The sequence below is a fragment of the Cornus florida genome, unplaced genomic scaffold (assembly GCF_030987335.1).
Source record: "Cornus florida cultivar Cherokee Brave unplaced genomic scaffold, ASM3098733v1 CherokeeBrave_3.0.0_Hap2_Chr09, whole genome shotgun sequence".
NCBI classification, from domain to species: domain Eukaryota; kingdom Viridiplantae; phylum Streptophyta; class Magnoliopsida; order Cornales; family Cornaceae; genus Cornus; species Cornus florida.
Genome location: NW_026775579.1, coordinates 42,283,048 through 42,302,844, shown reverse-complemented (window position 1 = coordinate 42,302,844; position 19,797 = coordinate 42,283,048). Strand labels below are relative to the sequence as shown.

Below are 19,797 nucleotides of genomic sequence, written 5' to 3'. Positions count from 1 at the left end.
CTCTCCCTCCAAGGATGATGGTACAGCTAAAAACGGAGGGGCCACAATGGGCCAGAGGGCAATGATAGGGGAAACAATAAGTCATAGCTTGGAGAAGATCGTGCCAACTAGCACTCTGCAATCTCTTGCAACAGTTTTTTTTTTTTGAATGTATCTTCATGTATCCTCAGAACATCAAGCCATGTACCTCAAGATTGTTTTGTAATGAAGGAACTGGGAATGATAATACCTATTTTTGGCAAAACTTCCATTCTTCAATTCTAGATGATATAATAACTTGATACCTAACTTTTTCTTTAATTTCAAGTTTCAATTTTCAAATTTCAATTTTTAAATTTCACTTTTCATAAGTGTTTGGTGTTCGGCTTGTAGTGCCAGCTGCCACTTACTTTGCTAAGTGCCCGGCGCTCGGCTAGAATGCCACTTGCCACTCGGCATATGTTTTTTATTTTTGAACAAGTGTTTGGCGTTCGGCTTGTAGTGCCAGTTGCCAGTTGCCACTTGCTCTGCTATGTGTCTGGCGCTCAGCTAGAATGTCCCTTGCCACTTGGCATATATTTATTTTTATGCAAGAGTTTGGCGTTCGGCTCGTAGTGTCAGTTGCCACTTGCTCTGCTATATGCCTGGCACTCGGCTAGAATGCCACTTGCCACTCGGTATATGTTTATTTTTGAGTAAGTGTTTGGCGTTCAGCTTGTAGTGCCAGCTGCCACTTACTTTGCTAAGTGTCTGGCGCTCGGCTAGAATGCCTCTTGCCACTTGGCATATATTTATTTTTATGCAAGAATTTGGTGTTCGGCTCGTAATGTCAGTTGCCACTTGCTCTGCTATGTGTCTGGCGCTCGGCTAGAATGCCCCTTGCCATTTGGCGTATATTTATTTTTATGCAAGAGCTTGGCGTTCGGCCCGTAATGCCAGTTGCCACTTGCTCTGCTATGTGGAATACCAATTAATTTTAAGCAAAATAAACTTTTTTTCATAGAACTTGAGAATTTCATACACTTGCAAGTATGCAAGTCAAAACGAGCATACTGTTCGGAATTAAATTCTACTTCTATTAGTAGTACATTTTCAAAGACGTGGCATTCCATGGTTTACTGACCAACCTCCCTGCCATGGTCTCTAGGACGTATGCCCACTTCCCTATGACTTCTGCAACCTTGTATGGACCTTCCCATGACGAAAACATCTTTTTGACTATCCCCACCTTCCTTTTCAGAACCAGATCGCCAAGGGCGAAATCTCTGTGCTTCACCTTCTTGTTATGGCTATTTACGAGCGTCTGCTGATAAGAAGCAAGCCTTATTGCAGCTGCGTCCCTTTCCTCCTCCAGCAGATCAAGATTAAACCTTAACATTCTATCATTCTGCTTTTGATTCCATGCCAAGCTTCTAACGATTGGAACTAAGTGCTCGATTGGTATCACTGCCTCGGTGCCATACGTCATAGCGAATGGGCTCTCCCGGGTCGGCCGTCTTGGGGTTGTTCTGTAAGCCCACAAGACGTTCGGAAGCTCGTCTAACCATTTTCCTTTTTCATCTTCAAGCTTCTTCTTGATGCAAGCAAATATTGTCCTGTTCGTGATCTCAGCTTGACCATTAGCATGGGGATGGCTGACTGCTGCCAACTTTTGATTAATTCCATATTCTTCCAGTAGCTCCTTCACTTGCTTGCTATCGAGATTGGTCCCATTGTCCATAACGATCAACCTTGGTATGCCAAAGCGACAGATAATATTATTCCAGATGAAGCGTCTTACTTGAGTTTGGGTAACACTGGGGTACGGCTCTGCCTCTACCCACTTGGGGAAGTAATCTGTTGCTAGCAGAACGTACTTGTTCTGCGATCTTGCGGTCGGCAGAGGGCCAACCACATTCATCCCCCATTGCGTGAAAGGCCATGGCGTGGCCATTACGTACAAGTCTTCAGGTGGTTGGTGGATCAATGGTCTGAACCTTTGGCATTTATCGCATCTTCTAGAGAATTCTTCTGCATCCCATGCCATGTTTGGCCAAAAGTACCCTTGTGTCATTGCTTTGTGTGCCAAAGATCTTCCTCCCGAATGATTTCCGCATACACCTTCATGAATGGTTCACATGATCTGTCTAGCCTCTGTTGGGGTAACACACTTCAAGTATGGACTCGAAAAGGACTGTCTGTACAACTGATCACACACAATAGCATACTTCGCGGCATTGGACCTGATTTTTCTTACTTCATCTTTTTGTTCGGGCAGCACACCATCACGTACGAAAGCCATGATGGGATCAATCCAGCTCGGCTCATATAGTATAACATTAACTTGCTGAGCGCCCGGATCGGGCAATTCATCAAAAATGGACGGCTAGATCAACACGTCAACCGGGATGACCCTAGCCAGTGTTTCTTCAGAACTGGATGCACTACAAGCCAAGCAATCGGTATCTTCATTATACTCCCTCGGCAACTGAATGAACTTAATCTAATCGAAGTCTTTTGCCTCACGCAGAACTGCGGTTCGGTATGCTTCCATAGTCTTATCTTTGGTTCCGTATTCTCCAGTTACTTGCCGAACGATTAGCTGTGAATCGCTATAAGCAATTAGATTCTTGATCTTCAGCTCTTTAGCCAACTGCAGCCCAGCTAACAATGCCTCGTATTCAGCCTCGTTGTTGGTTGCTTTGAACTCAAGTTTGATCGCTTGGCTCAGCGTGGTGCCCTCTGGTGTTTGCAATTTGATTCCAATTCTTGCCCCCTATTTGATTTGAAGAGCCATCAACAAAGAGCTTCCATAAGGAACAACTATAATCTTCCTCCAAGTCTTCAACATCACATTCAAGTAGGAAATCAGCCACCGCTTGACCTTTGATTGCCGTTCTGTGTTCATATCAAATGAGCTCAACTCAATGGCCCATTTTGTCATTCTTCCTGATAGGTCTGGCTTGTGCAAGATCATCCTTATAGGAAAAGTAGTTAAGACGACAATTGGATGGGATTCGAAATAATGCCTGCGCTTCCTTTTCGCGTTGACCAACGACAAGATCATCCGTTCGGCCTTTGAGTACCTTCTTTCTGGCTCAGCCATTGTTTTGCTGACATAAAACACTAGGAATTGCTTTCCGTCTTTACAACGGATCAGAACGGCACATGTTACGATGCTGGATACCCTAAGGTACACAAAAAGCTTTTCATTTAGCTCGGGAGCAGATAGAACCGGAGGGTTTCGCATGTAATCTTTCAGGTTGGTCAATGCCTATCGTCGTTCATCCCCCCAGGCTTGTCTTCCATGGCCTCATATCGTGTCAAAAAACAGTTTACAACGGTATGAGAGCTTAGAAATGAATCGGCTCAGTGCAGCTATTCGACCTGTGAGTGCTTGCAGTTCTTTAATTGTCTTTGGTTCTGCATTTCTGATCAAAGCTTCCACCTGGGCTGGGCTAGCCTCAATTCCTCTATGATTGACCACATGTCCCAAGAATTGGCCAGAGCTTACGCCGAATGAGCATTTGGTTGGATTAAGCTTCATTCCGTACTTCCTCAACACACCGAACACATCCTGTAAGTGCTCCAAGTGATCATCCTTCTTCTTACTCTTTACCACCATATCATCAATGTAAGCCTCCACAGTTCTCCCCATTTAAGTTTTGAAAATCTTGCTGATTAGCCTCTGATAAGTAGCTTCAACATTCTTTAATCCGAACGGCATGACTTTGTAGCAGTAGGTCCCACGTTCGGTAACAAAAGAAGTTTTCTCTTCATCAATCGGGTCCATAGGGATCTGATTATAACCTAAATAAGCATCTAGGAAGGTTAATCGCTCGTACCCAGTAGTGGCATCCACCATTTGATCAATCCTTGGCAATTGGAAGCTGTCATTTGGGCAAGCTTTGTTCAGATTAGTAAAGTCAATACATACTCTCCATTTCCCATTCTTTTTCTGCACAACAACGACATTGGAGAGCCAGGCCGGGTATTGAACCTCTCTAATGAATCCAGCCTCGAGCAACCGATCAATCTCCTCAGCTATGATTCGATTGCGTTCTGGAGCAAATCTTCTCTGCTTCTGCTTCACAAGCTTTGCGTTCGGATCTACATTGAGGGAATGACAGGACAAAGAATGACTAATTCCTGGCATGTCTGAATGGCTCCACGCGAACACATCTGCATTCTGAGTCAAGAAATCAATCAACCCTTGTTTCTCCTCTTCAACAAGTCTGGATCCCACCCTCGTTGTTCGGTCCGACTTCTTATGGTCGATCTGCACATCAAGAAGAGGTTCTGCGGTCAGAACTGGCGGCTCCTCCTCCCCACTTTTGTTGGGTGGAGATTCCTGCATTCATTAGTCTGGTGTCCAAAGTCACTATGGAAAGCACAATGTTTAGATTGATCCCTCTGTTCAAGAGGTTGTCTGATTGGTAAGGGAAAGCGAAACTTATCTTTATTCTCTTGATACAACCTTGCCAGGGTAACTCTAAGTGGAGTAGCCAACTCCTCCTCTCTAGGCCTTTTCTCTGCCTTCCAGGAGGTCTAGCGTTGTGGCTGAGCTTGTTTTTGCCAAATCTTGGCTTTGGACTTCTCTTCTGTTGAAATAATTGATGTCTTCCTTGCATTAGCTGCCTCTTCTTCTTCCAAACGCACAAAACCATCAACTCTCTCGTTCAGCTCGTCCATGGTCTTCGGCGTATTCACCACTAGGCTTGTGTGGAACGGTGTCCCTCGGTTCATTGCAAGTTTAAACGCTTGGACCGCTGTAAACGGATGACATTCCATTACCATGCTTTTGACAAGGTTAAACCGGGTGAGGAAAGCTTGGAGTCGTTCATCTTCGTGCTGCTTCATTGTAAAAAGGCTTGAAACATCCTTGGCTGGGCGTTTATTCCCATAGTACTGGCTTATGAACTTGTCACACAAGTCCTGGAAACTAGCAATTGAGCCTTGAGCCAGATTCTTAAACCAATTGAGGGCTGGCCCAGCCAAACTTGTAGGAAAGCATTTGTACATCAAAGGATCATTGTTAGTATTCAAAGCCATTTTCAACTGAATGTGGTCGATGTGGTCGATCGGGTTGGTTATTCCATCAAACAGAATGAAGATCGGCATGGAAAACTTCTTCGGATTTGGAGCGTTTAGGATTTCATCAGTGAACGGAGATGCAACCGTCCTTGCTGATGAGCGCAGTGCTTCGTTCTTACTTGAAAACTGTGATGGAACTCCATGATCGGCAGATCTCCTTTCTGAACTGTAGTAATCAAATGTTGCCATTGAAGGTCGATAGGGTGGATCAAACGATCTGTCCTCTGCAAACTCACTTTGCCATGATGCAGCCCTATGATCGTACACCGGCGCTTCCTCTCGCATGATCCGTTCGCGGTGCGGATCCAAATGAATAGATCCCTCTCGATCCTCTACTTAACGGACATTTGGAGGTAGATCGCCTACTAAAACTTCAGCACGATGAGGATCCACGCGATTGACACCTTCTGGATCACCTTGATGAATAGCATTGAACAGTAAGACTCCCTCTACAACCGGAGGTGGCCTCGGAATAGTAGGAGCTTCACGACGCTCCATTCCAGCTCGCAATTCTGCATTTTCTTTTCTCAGGGCTTCGATCATGTTCATCAACTCATCGAGCTTCGACTGCTGGCCATTCTCCAAGGGATTTGAACTCTCTTCTCCGATCATCATTCCTGATCGGAGCAAAGTCATTAACCGCGGATTTCTTGATCAGATCTGAGCTTTGCTAATGCAAACGCACCAGATCTGGACTCAAACTTGTTGAATTCTGTTCGTTACTGGCCGGATTTGAATTACTTCAGCTACGAGCTTGCCGAATGCGGCAATCTCAACAACTCGCAACTGCGCAGCTCGCCGGAACAAGCACAGATCAGATCTGCGTAAATCGGACGCCAACCTCTCGAAATCAACTGGAACCGAGATTCATCAAGACAGATCACAATTCCATCAATCTTGATTCAGCTTTCAGAGATCAAGCGCCTTCTTCGCAAAGTGCTCTGAATCGAATCGATTTGGATCAACACCAATCAATCCTCGTCGTTCTTCCCACAGACAGCGCCAATTGAAGAAACGCATAAATTTTCCCCAATCTAGAAAGAGAAATGGTGCACTTCAAACAATTTTTTCCAACCCCTTTTCCCTCTCATTTTCGTCTATTTATAGACGGTTACAATCACTCATGGGCTGGACCTATCTTCTTTCCTTTTGCTTGGGCCCAACTCCTTTCATCACAATGTGGGCTTCCTTACTGACTTCCTGGACCTGGGCCCATTCAGCGAGGACTTGCTCCATCTTGGTTGCCCCCACCCGACCCGTTCTTAGCAATATGAATCATACCAAGCCCGGGTCACTTTTGGTGTCTTCAATCATGAACACGATCCATGTTTAACACAGCTACAATATGTTTAGCTCTTGCCATAACAATAAACCGAGAGATAAAAACACACCACAGTTCAGCAATTAGGGAAATAATAATAATAATAATAATAATAATAATAATCCTTCAACCCATATGAGATTACAATTTGAAATAATCCACAAATTCCTGAAGCAAAACCTAAAGCAATTAGTATGAGGCTTCAACAATTACCAAAATGAACGCTTGCCAAAATCAAGTTCATTAAAAAAGTGAAATGTGAATAAGTAGTACTCAGGTCAGTATACGCTGACAAGTAACAACTACTATATATATTTCAGGAAATCTATGCATCTCATTCTTGGACCTGATAATCATTCACTAATGGAATAGCTATAAACAAAGAACTCATTCAACCAGAAGGGCCAGTGGTTGTACACGTAAAGCAGTTTAAACCTGACCCATTATAACCATATGATAACCCACATCCAAACAATGGCACGGCGAGACAAGGGACAGACATGATTCACTAGTCAAATATTGAGTCTTGCTTAAAATGAACCCGTTCATGGCTCTTCAATGTTTGTTAAAATAATGGTGATCTCTTTAACTCACTTTCACGTGGAGTCTAGGTGTGTGAAACCATGCGAGCTAAAACTTGATACCATCATGTGAAATAATAGACTATAGAGCTCCATGCAAACCATTGGGGCACACATTAGATTTCTGAGCCCCATCCAAGACAGTTTCAACCAATAACCTGCATCAACTATTGTTTTCACATCTCCTTATGGTGAAACCAAGACCAAGACACATTCCTCCCAAAGGAATACCATTATTATAGCAGTTAAAGAACTGAGAATTGGAAACTGTATAAGGTACATGATTTTTTAAAAAAAAAAATTGATTCAACCGGACACACACACAAACATATGTTGGTTCGAAGATTCAATTGAATTAAATTTAGTAAAATATCTAGTTCTAAAAAAGGAAGAAAATGGTCAAAATACTGCATCCTGTGGAACTGGCAGAGGGTGGTGAATGCACGATGGTGCCATATCTCTTGGAGATGCAATGGCAGCAGCAGCCTGCTGAGGTAGTGGAGGAATTGATGGATAGGGTGATAACAGCAGCAGTATGGAAGTGTTCACAAGTGAAGGCAAAATGGTGCCTTGTATAGGCATGTCTTACATGGCCATCACTCTCTTCCCCATATGGGTTGGCTGCAAATGGAAGCGTTCATAAAGATGTCCCTTGGCTTATGTTACCTGGACTTTGGTAAGTGTATCGGGTGCGGTGATATCTATCCAAAAGTTGTATAGGGACGTACTACACATTTAGATACATTATATGTTTTATTATAGCTTAATGTTTATTGTTGTTTTAGATAGGCATCTTTTGTTCTCCTTTGGGAGAACTCCCCTCTTGAGAGCTGTTAATGAAGTCTTCTTACTTATCAAAAAAAAAAAAATACTCAATTATTACTCTAATTACATGTGATGTAATAAAACAAAAGGGTTTCCATCTCTCTCATAGACAGGAAACTCATCTCTACTATTTAATCTGATTTTTTTCTTCTTCTTCAACCATGCCATGTGAAGGATTGGGCTGTCTGATTTAGGTTTGTATGTGGAACACGTATCTTGTACCCATACCCATGTTGTGTTGTGTCGATATGGGTACATGAAGGAAAGTAGGAGAGTGCATGTAAGGAATCCCTTGGCAACTAATAAGAGTGGACCACTTGAACACAACCTCTTTCATTGAGGATGGCTTTTCAACTCTTTCTAAAGATAAATCGTTGCAAATTCATTTCATTAAGTTTCTTTGGGTAAACTTTTACGAAGGACTGCTTATTACTTCTACTTATTTTCAGAAACTGTAAATCATATGAACTAGTCTTTAGACAATTATGCTCTTCAAAATTTACCACATAAACTTAACATTGTGTTCATTCCAAAGATTGAGTAATTAAACTTCTTCATCAATTCTCTATTCATGAAGCAATGGTAGCAACAAGTTAGCTATTATTCTGAAGTTTACAAAGCTACAAAAATGCATAACAAAATTGGCCAGAGAGACCATCACCTGTCGATAAGGTGGTGACTGGAACTTGAAATCCACCAAGAAAAAAAGGCTGCAAGTTCCTGGAACAGGCCCCGGATTGAATTCCCAAACGTTTGTCAAACAGTCAAAAAGGTTACTATCTGATACAGTTGTCTGGAAGAGAAACAGAAGAGTAAGATAAACAGCATCATCAGTAAAGACATGTTTGGCACTAACTAGAAAATTAAAAAGTAAAAAAAAAAAAAAAAAATTATTAATGCCGATGTCAACATGCATAAAAACACTTTTAGAGATCAAAACAATTGATGTTAACACGTAAAGAAACTTTCATTCCAATATACCACTAAAGACTCAAAGAAGATGAAGTATGAAAACTACAAAAATTACATGCGCTTGCACAAATGACAAATACAAAAAAGTAATAATAATATATTATATACCATTGGACAAATGAAGAGGGGAAAGGATAAAGACGTCAAAAATCCATCTATATAGAAGAGAGAATGTATAGATTACTATGTACCAACTGAACCAATGACTATTCATAATTCCATAAATTGAATCATTTCCATACCAGTTCCAACGCATAGAGAAACCTTGCATTATTTTTTTTTTTTTTGGGGTGGGGTGGAGGGATTGACGAACATTACCTATTACAATTGAATATCCAGTTTGTCATTTGAAATAGAAATTTTTGATGTATTTCTTTTCTGGATGCTTAGTGCCCATCTTTCCATGTCCTCTCTTGCTTCCCAAATCTTGCTTTCAGTTTCCCAGTCCCATATTTCCTTCATTATAGAATCCATACTTCCTTTCTGCTGCATAGACATTCCAATTCCCAAAGTAACAAATTAATCATCTTTGTATTACAAAATTTTATGTAATCAAGCAAGTGGAAAGTAAATCTTTGCCATAAACCACCCCTCCCCATTCAAGTAGAGACAGAAAAAGATAACTCCAAAAACTTAACTAAAAGTCATAACAATGTGATTGAAGTAAATATACTATTTGCCAACCAAAATATATACAGAAAATATAATAATTCGAATTGTAAAACTGACTTGTTATATAATATTCAATTCTCCGCATTTATGAAGAATCCTTGGAAAATATATATATAAAGCAAAAGTGCGAAAAACCTCCTTGAACTATCACTGAATTGCAACATACCCCCCTGGACTATTTTTTGTTGGAGGTCAGCCCCTCAACTATCAAAAGGTTGCATCTTCACCCCCTTGAACTATCACTGAATTGCAAGATACCCCCTTGGAATGGTTTTGGAGCTCTCTCTATCACTGTCTCTGATCTGGTTTTCTCATGTGGATGAAAATTTGGGTGTGTTCAATAATGGATAGGGAATATGAAGATTGAAGCAAACAGGCAGCAGATGGGTGGAAGGAGGGGGGTATAATGGAAATATGCAAGGGCAATTTAGGCATTAATTCAAAAAGCTTCAGCACGTGACCCTCTAACTGCCGGAAAGTGTATTCCGGTGACCCGAAAGGGGTCAAGATGCAACTTTTTGATACTTGAGGGGTTGACCTGCAACAAAATAGTCCAGGGGGGTATATTGCAATTCAGTGACAGTTTGGGGGGGTGGGGTTTGCACTTTTGCCTATATAAAATGATCTTTTTAGAGTCATATTATAATTATGCATGAATACAATGGAAACTCATTCAGATGGACATCCAATGAAAATTGAATAGCTAGAAATAAAGGTCGAAGTGTCCATGTCGGACATGGACACACTTGTCTGAAATGGCCCGACATGAGTCCCAGATGCCAAAAAATGTGTCTGAATATTCTTTTTTTTGGACATGTTGTGAAAACGTCATGGACACATTACGAACATGATGTAAAAATGTCATGGACACGCCACGGACACATTATGGACATGCCGATACACCACGAACACCTTTAGATATATTTCAAAAAAAAGACCGAGTTAAAATATATAAAAGGAATTTTTTTAAAAGTTTCAATAATATGCAAGTCAAAACATATAAAATAACAAGGTTTTTAAATGAAATTTATCAAGAAATTATATTTACTTGATCTTTTTATGGTTATTACTTGTTTGATATTGTAAAAGATCACAAAGAGAAAATGGAAAGGTTCTTGTTCTCTTTCAGAACCAAGCTTCAAACTTGCTACAATGGATCATCGAAGCTTGACTGCCGGCAAGCCTTCTTCTTCTTCTTCAGAGTATCCTCTTTATCTATCTTTTTCCTTTCTTCTTCTGCAAATTCTCTCTTTTATTATCAACAAACCACTATTTTTTAGTTGATGTCAAGTTAGTTGCCTCTTGGCCAAGGGTGGAGTTGGAACTGAAGTTACAACCGAGGGCAGAACGGTAATCTTCAAGCGAAGGGTAAAATGGTAATTTGACATGCATTTTTTTTTTTTTATCCTGGCCAACAGGGGGGGGGGGGGACTCGAACACGGGTACACCCGCTCGGGGAGCTGGGCGGTCTACCAACTAGGCCACAGGGTAATGCCCATTTGACATGCATATTTGAACGCACCAAAATTAAGGTTCATGCATTTATCATCGAGGGTTTCATAGATTTTTATGATTTGATACATTAAATCCTTTTTTATATGCATAAAAAGTGTTTTTGGAAACTTCAATTGTTTAAAAATCCAATTTGCAAAAGGATAGGGGATCGAGGGATCAATCAAAGCTTTCTAGACACATGTCAAATGATCGACATGTTAACTCGGTTAATTGACCTATCTGGAAAAGCAATTTCCTTTTCAAAATTAAAATTCTAAAACCCTAATCCTTTTACTTCTCTGTATTGTCTATAAATACTCAACTATTTCAGAGAAAAATTATACACAGAATATACAATAGAGAGCAATATGAGTGCATATACCTCTTTGGTTTTCATTCATCAATCATATTGCATACTAGATTGGTGAGTGATCATGTATGAGCTATATCCAGTTCAACACAATTCAATCTACTCGTCAGATATTGGTTTGGGACTAGCCTAGAGACTAAAGTACATGAGAAGAAGCAGATTGCATGAGGAGCAAAATTTATTGACTGAGAAAACTGTGACTGGAGACTCTGCGTGTGAGTTCGGTGAATCAGTTTGTGGCAAGAGGTAACTAGGGGTTATGAGATATTGAATTATTATCGTTTGGAGTTTCTACATAAAAATTTGTGTCCATTATGCTCTTTATTTTTACTACTTTCATATTTATATGTTTGACGGTTACATGATTACTGCATGATGCATTGAGTAGTTTTATGATTATCATTATAATTTATTCTTTAAATTATTAATAATTTAGTTAACCTGCAGTCCTTTGATGAAAGTTTGACATTAAACATAATTAATATGCCTTTCAAGTAATGCACAAACTTTATTTTAGGTGAATTGAAGTGGCCTTGGGGGTTTCTAACAGTGGGTCCTTATATATTTTTGTGAAGCACTATAGTAGGACAAGGCAAAAGAAAATGTAACCTTTTAAGCCTACAACCCATTTGAATACTCATATTGACATAATAATATGAAATAATATCAAATATTGTTAATTTTCTCATTTTCTTTTTGTAACTTTACTAATACAGTATAATAAGCATAATATCTTTGTAATGTCAAGGTCCAATTGGTTGATCTGACAATTGAACCAGTGACCCATTGACCGGGTTACTTCCCCAGGTTAAAGTCATAACATGTGTATATATACATTATACAAACATTTAAGTCCATAACACTTGCTAACATGAGATATAGGAAGAAAACTTTAACTGACCTCCCTAAAGGAAGACATCAAAGGCAACAATCCATCCACATAATCTGCCTGATCGGCATGCAAATGAACAGATTGTTTCACAACCATAAGTGCTGTCTCGATATCAAGAAAACCAACTTCCACCATTCTTTTCAGTACTCTAACTTGGTATTTCTTCCCTCTGAAAGATGTGAGAGGTTAACCCTTTAGAACTAAATCCATGAACTTAATACTGGATAAGGTTCCAAGCAATATATGACTATACAACTTTAGGAACAATAGAAAGAACTTTAAAAATCCAAAGGAAATTTGAGTACAAGAATTCCAACAATAATTACAAACCTGCCGGGGTCCCTGAGTGGCGATCGGAGCTCTGGTGCTGGTATAATCCCGGCAAGCATTGCACACTCCCCCAAACTGAGAATGGTTGGATGCTTCCGGAAATAAAAATATGATGCCAATTCAATGCCATAAATACCATGTCCCCAGTATATCTGTAACATATCATTATCTCTGTCATTCACCAAAGAAAAAAGCACTCAACGTGTGCCAGGATTGTAAGAAACATCTCCATAAATAATTGTAACAGGAGCCATAAATGTTGGCAGAGTAACAATTCAGTGACTTCTATAAAAGAATTCCTTGACGCAATTTTAAACGCCCTAGTCCAATGACAGAAGAATTATAGTGAACTTTTCACTGCATGCGCCCACAAAGTGACAATTTGTTTACTTAAATAAACAAAAAAAAATCAGGTAACAAGAGGACCAATAACTTAAATGTTTGAGACAAGATTGTAAAAATGAATAGTAGATTGCGAGTTATTCAAGTTCAGCCAGTTTACAGTTGGTTCAAGCTAAGAACACAGACAAGCCAAGCTCAATCATAACTTTGAGCCTATGAATTATGGATACGGACACGATACGATATGGATACAATGATACGACAAATTTTTACAAAATAGGATACGGATATGCAAGGACACGACAAAATATATATTTTTATAATCGTAGATATGTATATAAATCAATCTAAATTATACATAACATGGAATGGAGTGATAAGAAATGATTTTAAGAAATAAAATCTGGTAGGAGATATGGCTTATGATAGGAAAGAGTGGAAAAAGAGAATCTATGTGGTCGACCCCGTTTATATGGGATAAGGCGAGGATGATGATGATGATGATGATATATATTTATACATAAAAAAAATTAAAAAAAAAAATTATGATGAACAAACAAAATAAGTTGAGAGTTATATTGCATGTATAAATTTTGGACTAAATCATGATATATATATATATATATATATATCTCAATACTTCATTTTTGAATAAATTTTAAACTTTATTTAACTTATGATATTAGTGTTGGAAAAGTTACATTTTAATGTTCAAAACTTGTTAAATATGTGTCTTGAAGTATTTGAGAAGCATCGGATACTTGGTCGAAGTATCTGAGAAGCATCATATTCGTGTTAGAAATTAAAAATATATATTTTAAAATTATGGATACATTTAGGAAGTATCAGACACATATCCGTGAGTATCAGAGGAGTATCGGTATCTGACACAGACACGATACGAGTACGGCACACCAGTAGAAGTATCGGTGCTTCCTAGCTTTGAGCTCATGAGCACAACATGAGTAACATAAGAAATTGCTCTGTCAGGTTTGCTTAGAATGGCTTCACATGCAAAGATTCGATCTTCCATGATATTTCTGTATTTGGTTTCAAGAGAGGCCAAACCCCTTTTGCACTTTATATGTATATATTTTTTTTGAAAGTTTTTTGCACTTTATATTGTCAAAGCATTGACAATATATAATATGAGGTAATTAAATCTACTGGTAAGGGATCTTCATCTACTGATCCATACTCAAGCTTAGAAATAAAAAGAAAATGAATCATAACTACCCTAAAGACGTAACAGTGACCTATACTATTCTTGAAAAGTCGTCCATAAAAGCCTTCCTGTATTGGCATTGTTAGTAAGCGTCTCTAATTTATCCATATGATTCAGGACCTATTTGGATTTTGGTAAGAGAGTACATGAATCAGTGGACCCTAACACATCACCTTAAAGGAAGGAAGAAAATGTAATACATAAATCCGTTTCTGAAAACCCTTAGGTCCCTTCTCCATAAACATGATATAAATGAAGTTGTGGAATTATAGGTAGAAAGAGGAGAATTCATAACCAATATGGTTATGGAAATAAGACTGTTGTGGTTAGTTTGATCAAAGTGTTGGTTACCTCATTTATTTCAAACATTAACGGCCATGTCAGTTTTCTTGTCAAGTACTTTCCAAATTTCCAATGGAGATAGTTGACAAGATGTCAAATAGTTTATTGTACAGTTTTAGTTGAGAAATCATGCCAGAGAAGGCAAACAAATTTTGGATGTTTATGGGCCCATCAACTTTGCTTATTTCCTAAGGAGATTGATGAACGAATGATGAATTTCTCTAATTTCTATATGGAATGTCAAGGCATGGCAGGGCAAGCTAGAGTTGCTCCCGTTGCTGTCAAAGTTTCCGCAACTAGGCAGAAAGTTGAATTGAGCTCAACCGCAGTAGCCAAACTAAACCCATATAACCAAATAATCAAATAACGAAGTTACTTTGGTATAGCCAAACCAAACCATATAAGTAAATAATCAAAGAAATAGGTTACATCCCTAATGTTCACCCCTTGACCTCTTTCATTTTTTCCGCCTCTGCGTTTTATTCATAACCTATATACATTTCAATTTCTCCAAGATTTGAGTTTATGCGACCATATGCCTATAATGGAAATGATTATCCATGAATAACAACAACCAGTTTCAAGATTATCACATGTATAGCATACATCAAATATTACTTGAAGGTGAGGGACAAGTTTGTAAATGAAAAGAAAACGTAAAAACAAATATGTTATCCTAAGAAAAGAAAACAATGTCTAAAAGAGTTGAAGATATATTCAAAGCCCTGCCCATTTCTCATCAGCCATCCTTTTCTCTTTTCCTTTTTTAAACATTGAAGGGCTAGTGAATAATATATATCATTCACTGATATATATATATTCTGTACTAATTGCATCCGGAATCTCCTCGGAAATGGCTGACATGTGTGGTAACTGGTGGTAACACATTAAAGAATGCATTTTAAACTGAAAAGTTGATAATAACACAATTTCTTCTGTAAATTTTAACAAAAGAAAAAGGGAAAGGGGATACATCAATCTCCTTTAGTCACTAAAAGAGTAATATTACAAAACTACCTTGCAATAAATTGAAAATACACTGGACCTTACTCAAATAGGAGCTCAAGATTCTCAATTTTGAAATTGTCCTCTCCAATGCTAGAGCCAAAACCATCTCAACAATTTTCCTCGAGAATGTACGTTCATTTTTCAATAAAGTGTTCTTGACAAGCTGCCATGTGGAATCAAGAGCGTTAAAAAACAGAAATAAATGGGATTGATTGAATTATAAAGTACTAAAATCAATTCTAAGAATAATGAGAATTTTTATACTAGTGTTAAATTAATTTCAAAAACTATAAACTATTTCCAGAATTCAAAAGTAATACACTTCAATCCCTACAAGCCTGATGTCATGTACCTATGGTTTAAGGAACAAAAATAGAGTCACTAGAGTATGACGGACTAAGGAAATAATTGCTATATTATTAAGCAGGGAAGCATACGATCACAATATACAGAAAGTAACTGAAGCAGTCTCACCTAGCAAAGTTATAAATAGCAGCTTTCAGTATTACACAAAAATTTATGAGTAATATTCCACCCTTAAGATCTATAAATATTTCCCAGAAAATAGAAAAAACGAGGATACATTCCACGCTTAATATTTTAGTTAGTCAGGCAATCCCTAGGAAGTGTGAAAGAAAAAAGGAGTATCAATAACTCTGACAGGAAAAGAGAAAAATTCATGTGTAATTCACCTCCGAAGTGCGAAAGAAAAGCCTCTATATTCCCCATCTCTTATTCTCTATCCTTTAAATTAGGAGGCCCCGGTCTTCATCCATCTTATGTAGGCATTGATTGGAGTTGGCAAATTTCGGTGTCAAAACATGTGAATCAAGTTGTAGTTTTATGCTTGTTTTGAGTCTTGATTTCGGAAGCTAAACGTCAAGTGTTCGATATGAACTCGATACCTATCGATTGGATTTGGACATCACATAGAACAGGTAAATGAGTGTGTACTTTTGTTTTACAAAATTGGGTTGATTGAAGTTCTGAAAAATTGTGTTAAAATCACTCAGGACCCTCCGGTTGGAATTTTGCCCAACCAGTTCAACCATGTTTAGAAGTTTAAAATTATTTTCTATCCCAACAGGTTGTACTTGATTCTGGAACGAAAACTGTTTTTCCAGAATGCTTCTCAACTGGTTGGGATTTTTGCCCAACCAGTTCTATTGGACAGAAATTCACCAACCGGTGGAGGTGTTAAAACCTATTTTCTGATTGGTTTTGAACTCCTTTTTCAACCCAAATACAAAATATGAACTAAATTTTTTATAAACTTCTTTTTCACCAGTTTTAAGGACTCTTTTGTATGTAAACTCATGTCTTAGCTAACATAAATAGACACCAATAGAGACACTATTGTCAGAGCGTAGAGTGAGTTTTGAGAGGATTGATTTTTCTGAGTTTGTTTTTTTATGTTTCGAGAGGTTGTGAGTGTTTTAATGTGGTGTTCATCATATCTGATTGATGGTATTGTGACTTATCTACGATTTATCTAGTTCAATTAGATCAGCAGGTTTTCCCTGCATCTTCGCGCTCGTGAGTGAAAGGAAGCAAAATCAATCACTAGGAAGGGGACAAATTGCTCGTGGAGTGATCATGTTCTTCCAGCAACAAGATCGTAGGAGTAAGGTTGGAGTCTGCCATAGCAGTATAGCATCAGAGGCAGTAACTGCAAGCCTGTAATCACCAGTTGATACAGTGCTTAAAGCAATGTCCCAACAACCAAGTGTTGTCTGGTTATGATTGTATCTGTTGGTTTAAGGAAGCTCCCCCAAAAAGTCTCAGTCTGCAGTTGTGCAGATAACAGAACCCTAACGGTGGAGTTGACCAGTTGATATTGCCATCTTGATGGGGGATACTACTGCCTCTGGCAGTTAGACTCATATTTCATGAACCGGAAATGGATGCGTCATGGTTTTCATATCAAGTGAAGGTGTTGGATGGCTCATGAATAAGACACAAGTAGAAGTTAGCTTGTTGTGCAAGTATTGAATATGGCAGCTTTGGGTGTCCATTGTTATGGCCGGTATGGTAATATGAAGAAGGAATCAATGAACACTATTTGTGGCTTTGAGGCTCGTAGAATAACGTTGTCCTTAAGGTGTTATTTGCCCCACTCAATGTGAGTTTGCTACCGGGCACAAGAAAACACCTCCATAATACAAGAAAAACACTGGAAAGAGTTGAAACTAATTTCTGAATCAAGCACTCTATTTATACAGTACAAATGGATGCAGTCCTAATGAGTCCCTAAGTCACACAATCCTTCGCAACGGGTGTCGCTCTCAAGCTCCGAGCACGCTCCCGCTCTCAAATTCGTTCTCGCTCCTGCTCCCGCTTTATGTGACTTAGCTAATGACACTATTTGAATATACGTGACTGTTCAATTAACAGATGTAACCATTAATCCAAAAGCTAACTTTTAAAGAGTTGAAACTACTTTTCTCAAATGCCACTATTTTGAACAATTATTTCTGATAGAATTATAAATATATCTCTCTTTTAAATTACAATCCATCCAACGTCCGCTACAGGAAAATAACAAACTGCATGTGCTGCAGCTGTCAAATGCTTGGAGACCCAAAGCAGTAGAGTTCAGTTATATGAACTCCGACAAATAACAAAGACTTAATATAGGGTAAAGATGACGGAAAGCACATAAATGGTTCTGATGAATAGGATATTGATGAGGGTGGAATCTGTCTGCCCTGGCTCTCTCCAGATTTTTTTTTCAACTTTTGCTGCAGAGGTTCACATTGACCACCATACTCTCTCTCTCTCTCCAGCGATTTGAGACAGATTAATGGTGCAAGTAGAGGTGGGTTTACATTTGGTGCTAAAATCAGCTAGGGATGTAGTATCTAGAACAAAGGATGTGTTTATTTAATCGAAGAAGATTGAACTACCATCCACAAATACAATTCTTTTATATAATATTCTCATTGAACAAATTGATTACCATTAATTATATATTCGCACAATCACTATCCTAACCATAGAGGATAGAGCACGAGATTTGACTGTTGTGAGCAAGAATAACAAGGACTTAATATAAAGTAAAGATGAAGGAAAGAACGGAAATGGTTCTGATGAATAGGTATCGATGAGGGTAGAATCCTTCTGCCCTGGCTCTCTCCAGATTTTTTTTTCCCAACTTCTGCTGCTGAGGTTGACAGTGACCACCGTATTCTCTCTCTACAGCGATTTCAGACAGTTCAATGGTGCAAGTAGAGGTGGGTTTACATTTGGTGATAAGATCACATAGGGATGTAATATATAGAACTAAGGATGTGTTTATTTAACCGAAGAAGATTGAACTACCGAGCACAAATACAATACTTTTATATAGCATTCGCACAATCACCGTCCTACCCATTTCAAATAAAGAAAAAAGAGACCACCCACTACTCAAAAGAAAGTTAATAAACAATCATAATAAACAGACCGACTCTGAAGAGGCAAAACATCAAACATTGGCTGTGCATGGACAAAAACGTACCTGTTGGGTTATAGTGCTACCACCTCCAAGAGCCGAAAAGGACAACACAGCCCGGCCAATGCCAACTGGGTCGATCCCAAAATGCCGAAAGAACCGCCGGTCTTCGTAGGCAACAACAGCTCGCCACAAATGCGACGGGTAATGGCTAAACTTGGCCTCAGACTCTTCGGAGAACGCAATGAGTTGATGCCATCGGTGAGTGAAATCGGGGACGATGACATCCGAGGCGATCCTGAGGCAGAGAAGAGAGAGAGAGAATATGAAGAGAATGAGTGTCTCGAGACTGAACAGGATTCTTAATGGATTTTGGGAAGATCTGTGTGGATGGACTGAGTGGACTCGGCCACATCCTGAGTTATTAAAAGACAGAAATTGGGGTTTGAAGAGAGAGAAAGAGAAACTGAGAGATGGAGTTGGGTTTGTGGTGAAGGGAATTGAGGAGTGGTTGATTTTGCATGAAAGCGTTGGGTTGTTTCTTGGTATCAGACTACGAGCAATCAGGGAGGTCATTTTTCATGGACGGTGTGTGTAATGTGTGTCTCACTTCTTCAACTTAATTTAGTTCTGTAACGATCTGCACAGGATTATTTATGTTTTATGATATAGTACCAACATTTTTTGCCCTCAATTTTTCATATTTTGTCATGTCCATATGTGTTTTGTGTGGGGTCCACACATTGGAAATGGCAGCGAGCTTATATGGGAAGCTCACGAATTGAATGCCTATAAATAGGCATCAGAAGTATGAAATGGTGTGTATAGGCATCAGATGTATGAAATGGTGTGTGCAATATGGTGTGCACAATTCAATTACCTCTCTCTGTTATACTTGTAATACTTTCTCCATTCTCTTACTAAATCATATATATTTA

The 19,797-nt window shown here is 38.8% G+C and overlaps 2 protein-coding genes across 5 annotated transcripts in view; both read right to left on the bottom strand.

Annotated features, from left to right (window-relative positions):
* Nucleotides 1–19,514, bottom strand: part of LOC132273749 (uncharacterized) — a 35,647-nt gene extending 16,133 nt beyond the window's left edge. For 2 of the 4 annotated variants that reach the window (XR_009470237.1, XR_009470236.1), the window contains exons 1-6: nucleotides 18,926–19,514; nucleotides 15,464–15,589; nucleotides 12,510–12,661; nucleotides 12,189–12,348; nucleotides 9,070–9,237; nucleotides 8,441–8,572 (exon numbers count right to left, since the gene is read on the bottom strand). Coding sequence is in view for 1 of the 4 variants with exons in the window: in XM_059774797.1 (XP_059630780.1) it covers nucleotides 9,073–9,237; nucleotides 12,189–12,348; nucleotides 12,510–12,661; nucleotides 15,464–15,589; nucleotides 18,926–19,435 (1,113 nt within the window). In the remaining 3 variants the exon portion in view is untranslated. Of the gene's footprint in view, nucleotides 1–8,243; nucleotides 8,573–9,069; nucleotides 9,238–12,188; nucleotides 12,349–12,509; nucleotides 12,662–15,463; nucleotides 15,590–18,925 lie in introns of those variants that run through there. The other 2 variants (XR_009470238.1, XM_059774797.1) reach the window with 2 other exon arrangements.
* On the bottom strand, nucleotides 4,507–5,337 carry LOC132272537 (uncharacterized). The gene has a single exon (XM_059773666.1). The coding sequence runs from the start codon at nucleotides 5,335–5,337 to the stop codon at nucleotides 4,507–4,509; it is 831 nt and encodes a 276-aa protein (XP_059629649.1).
* Nucleotides 19,515–19,797: the final 283 nt, after the last annotated feature.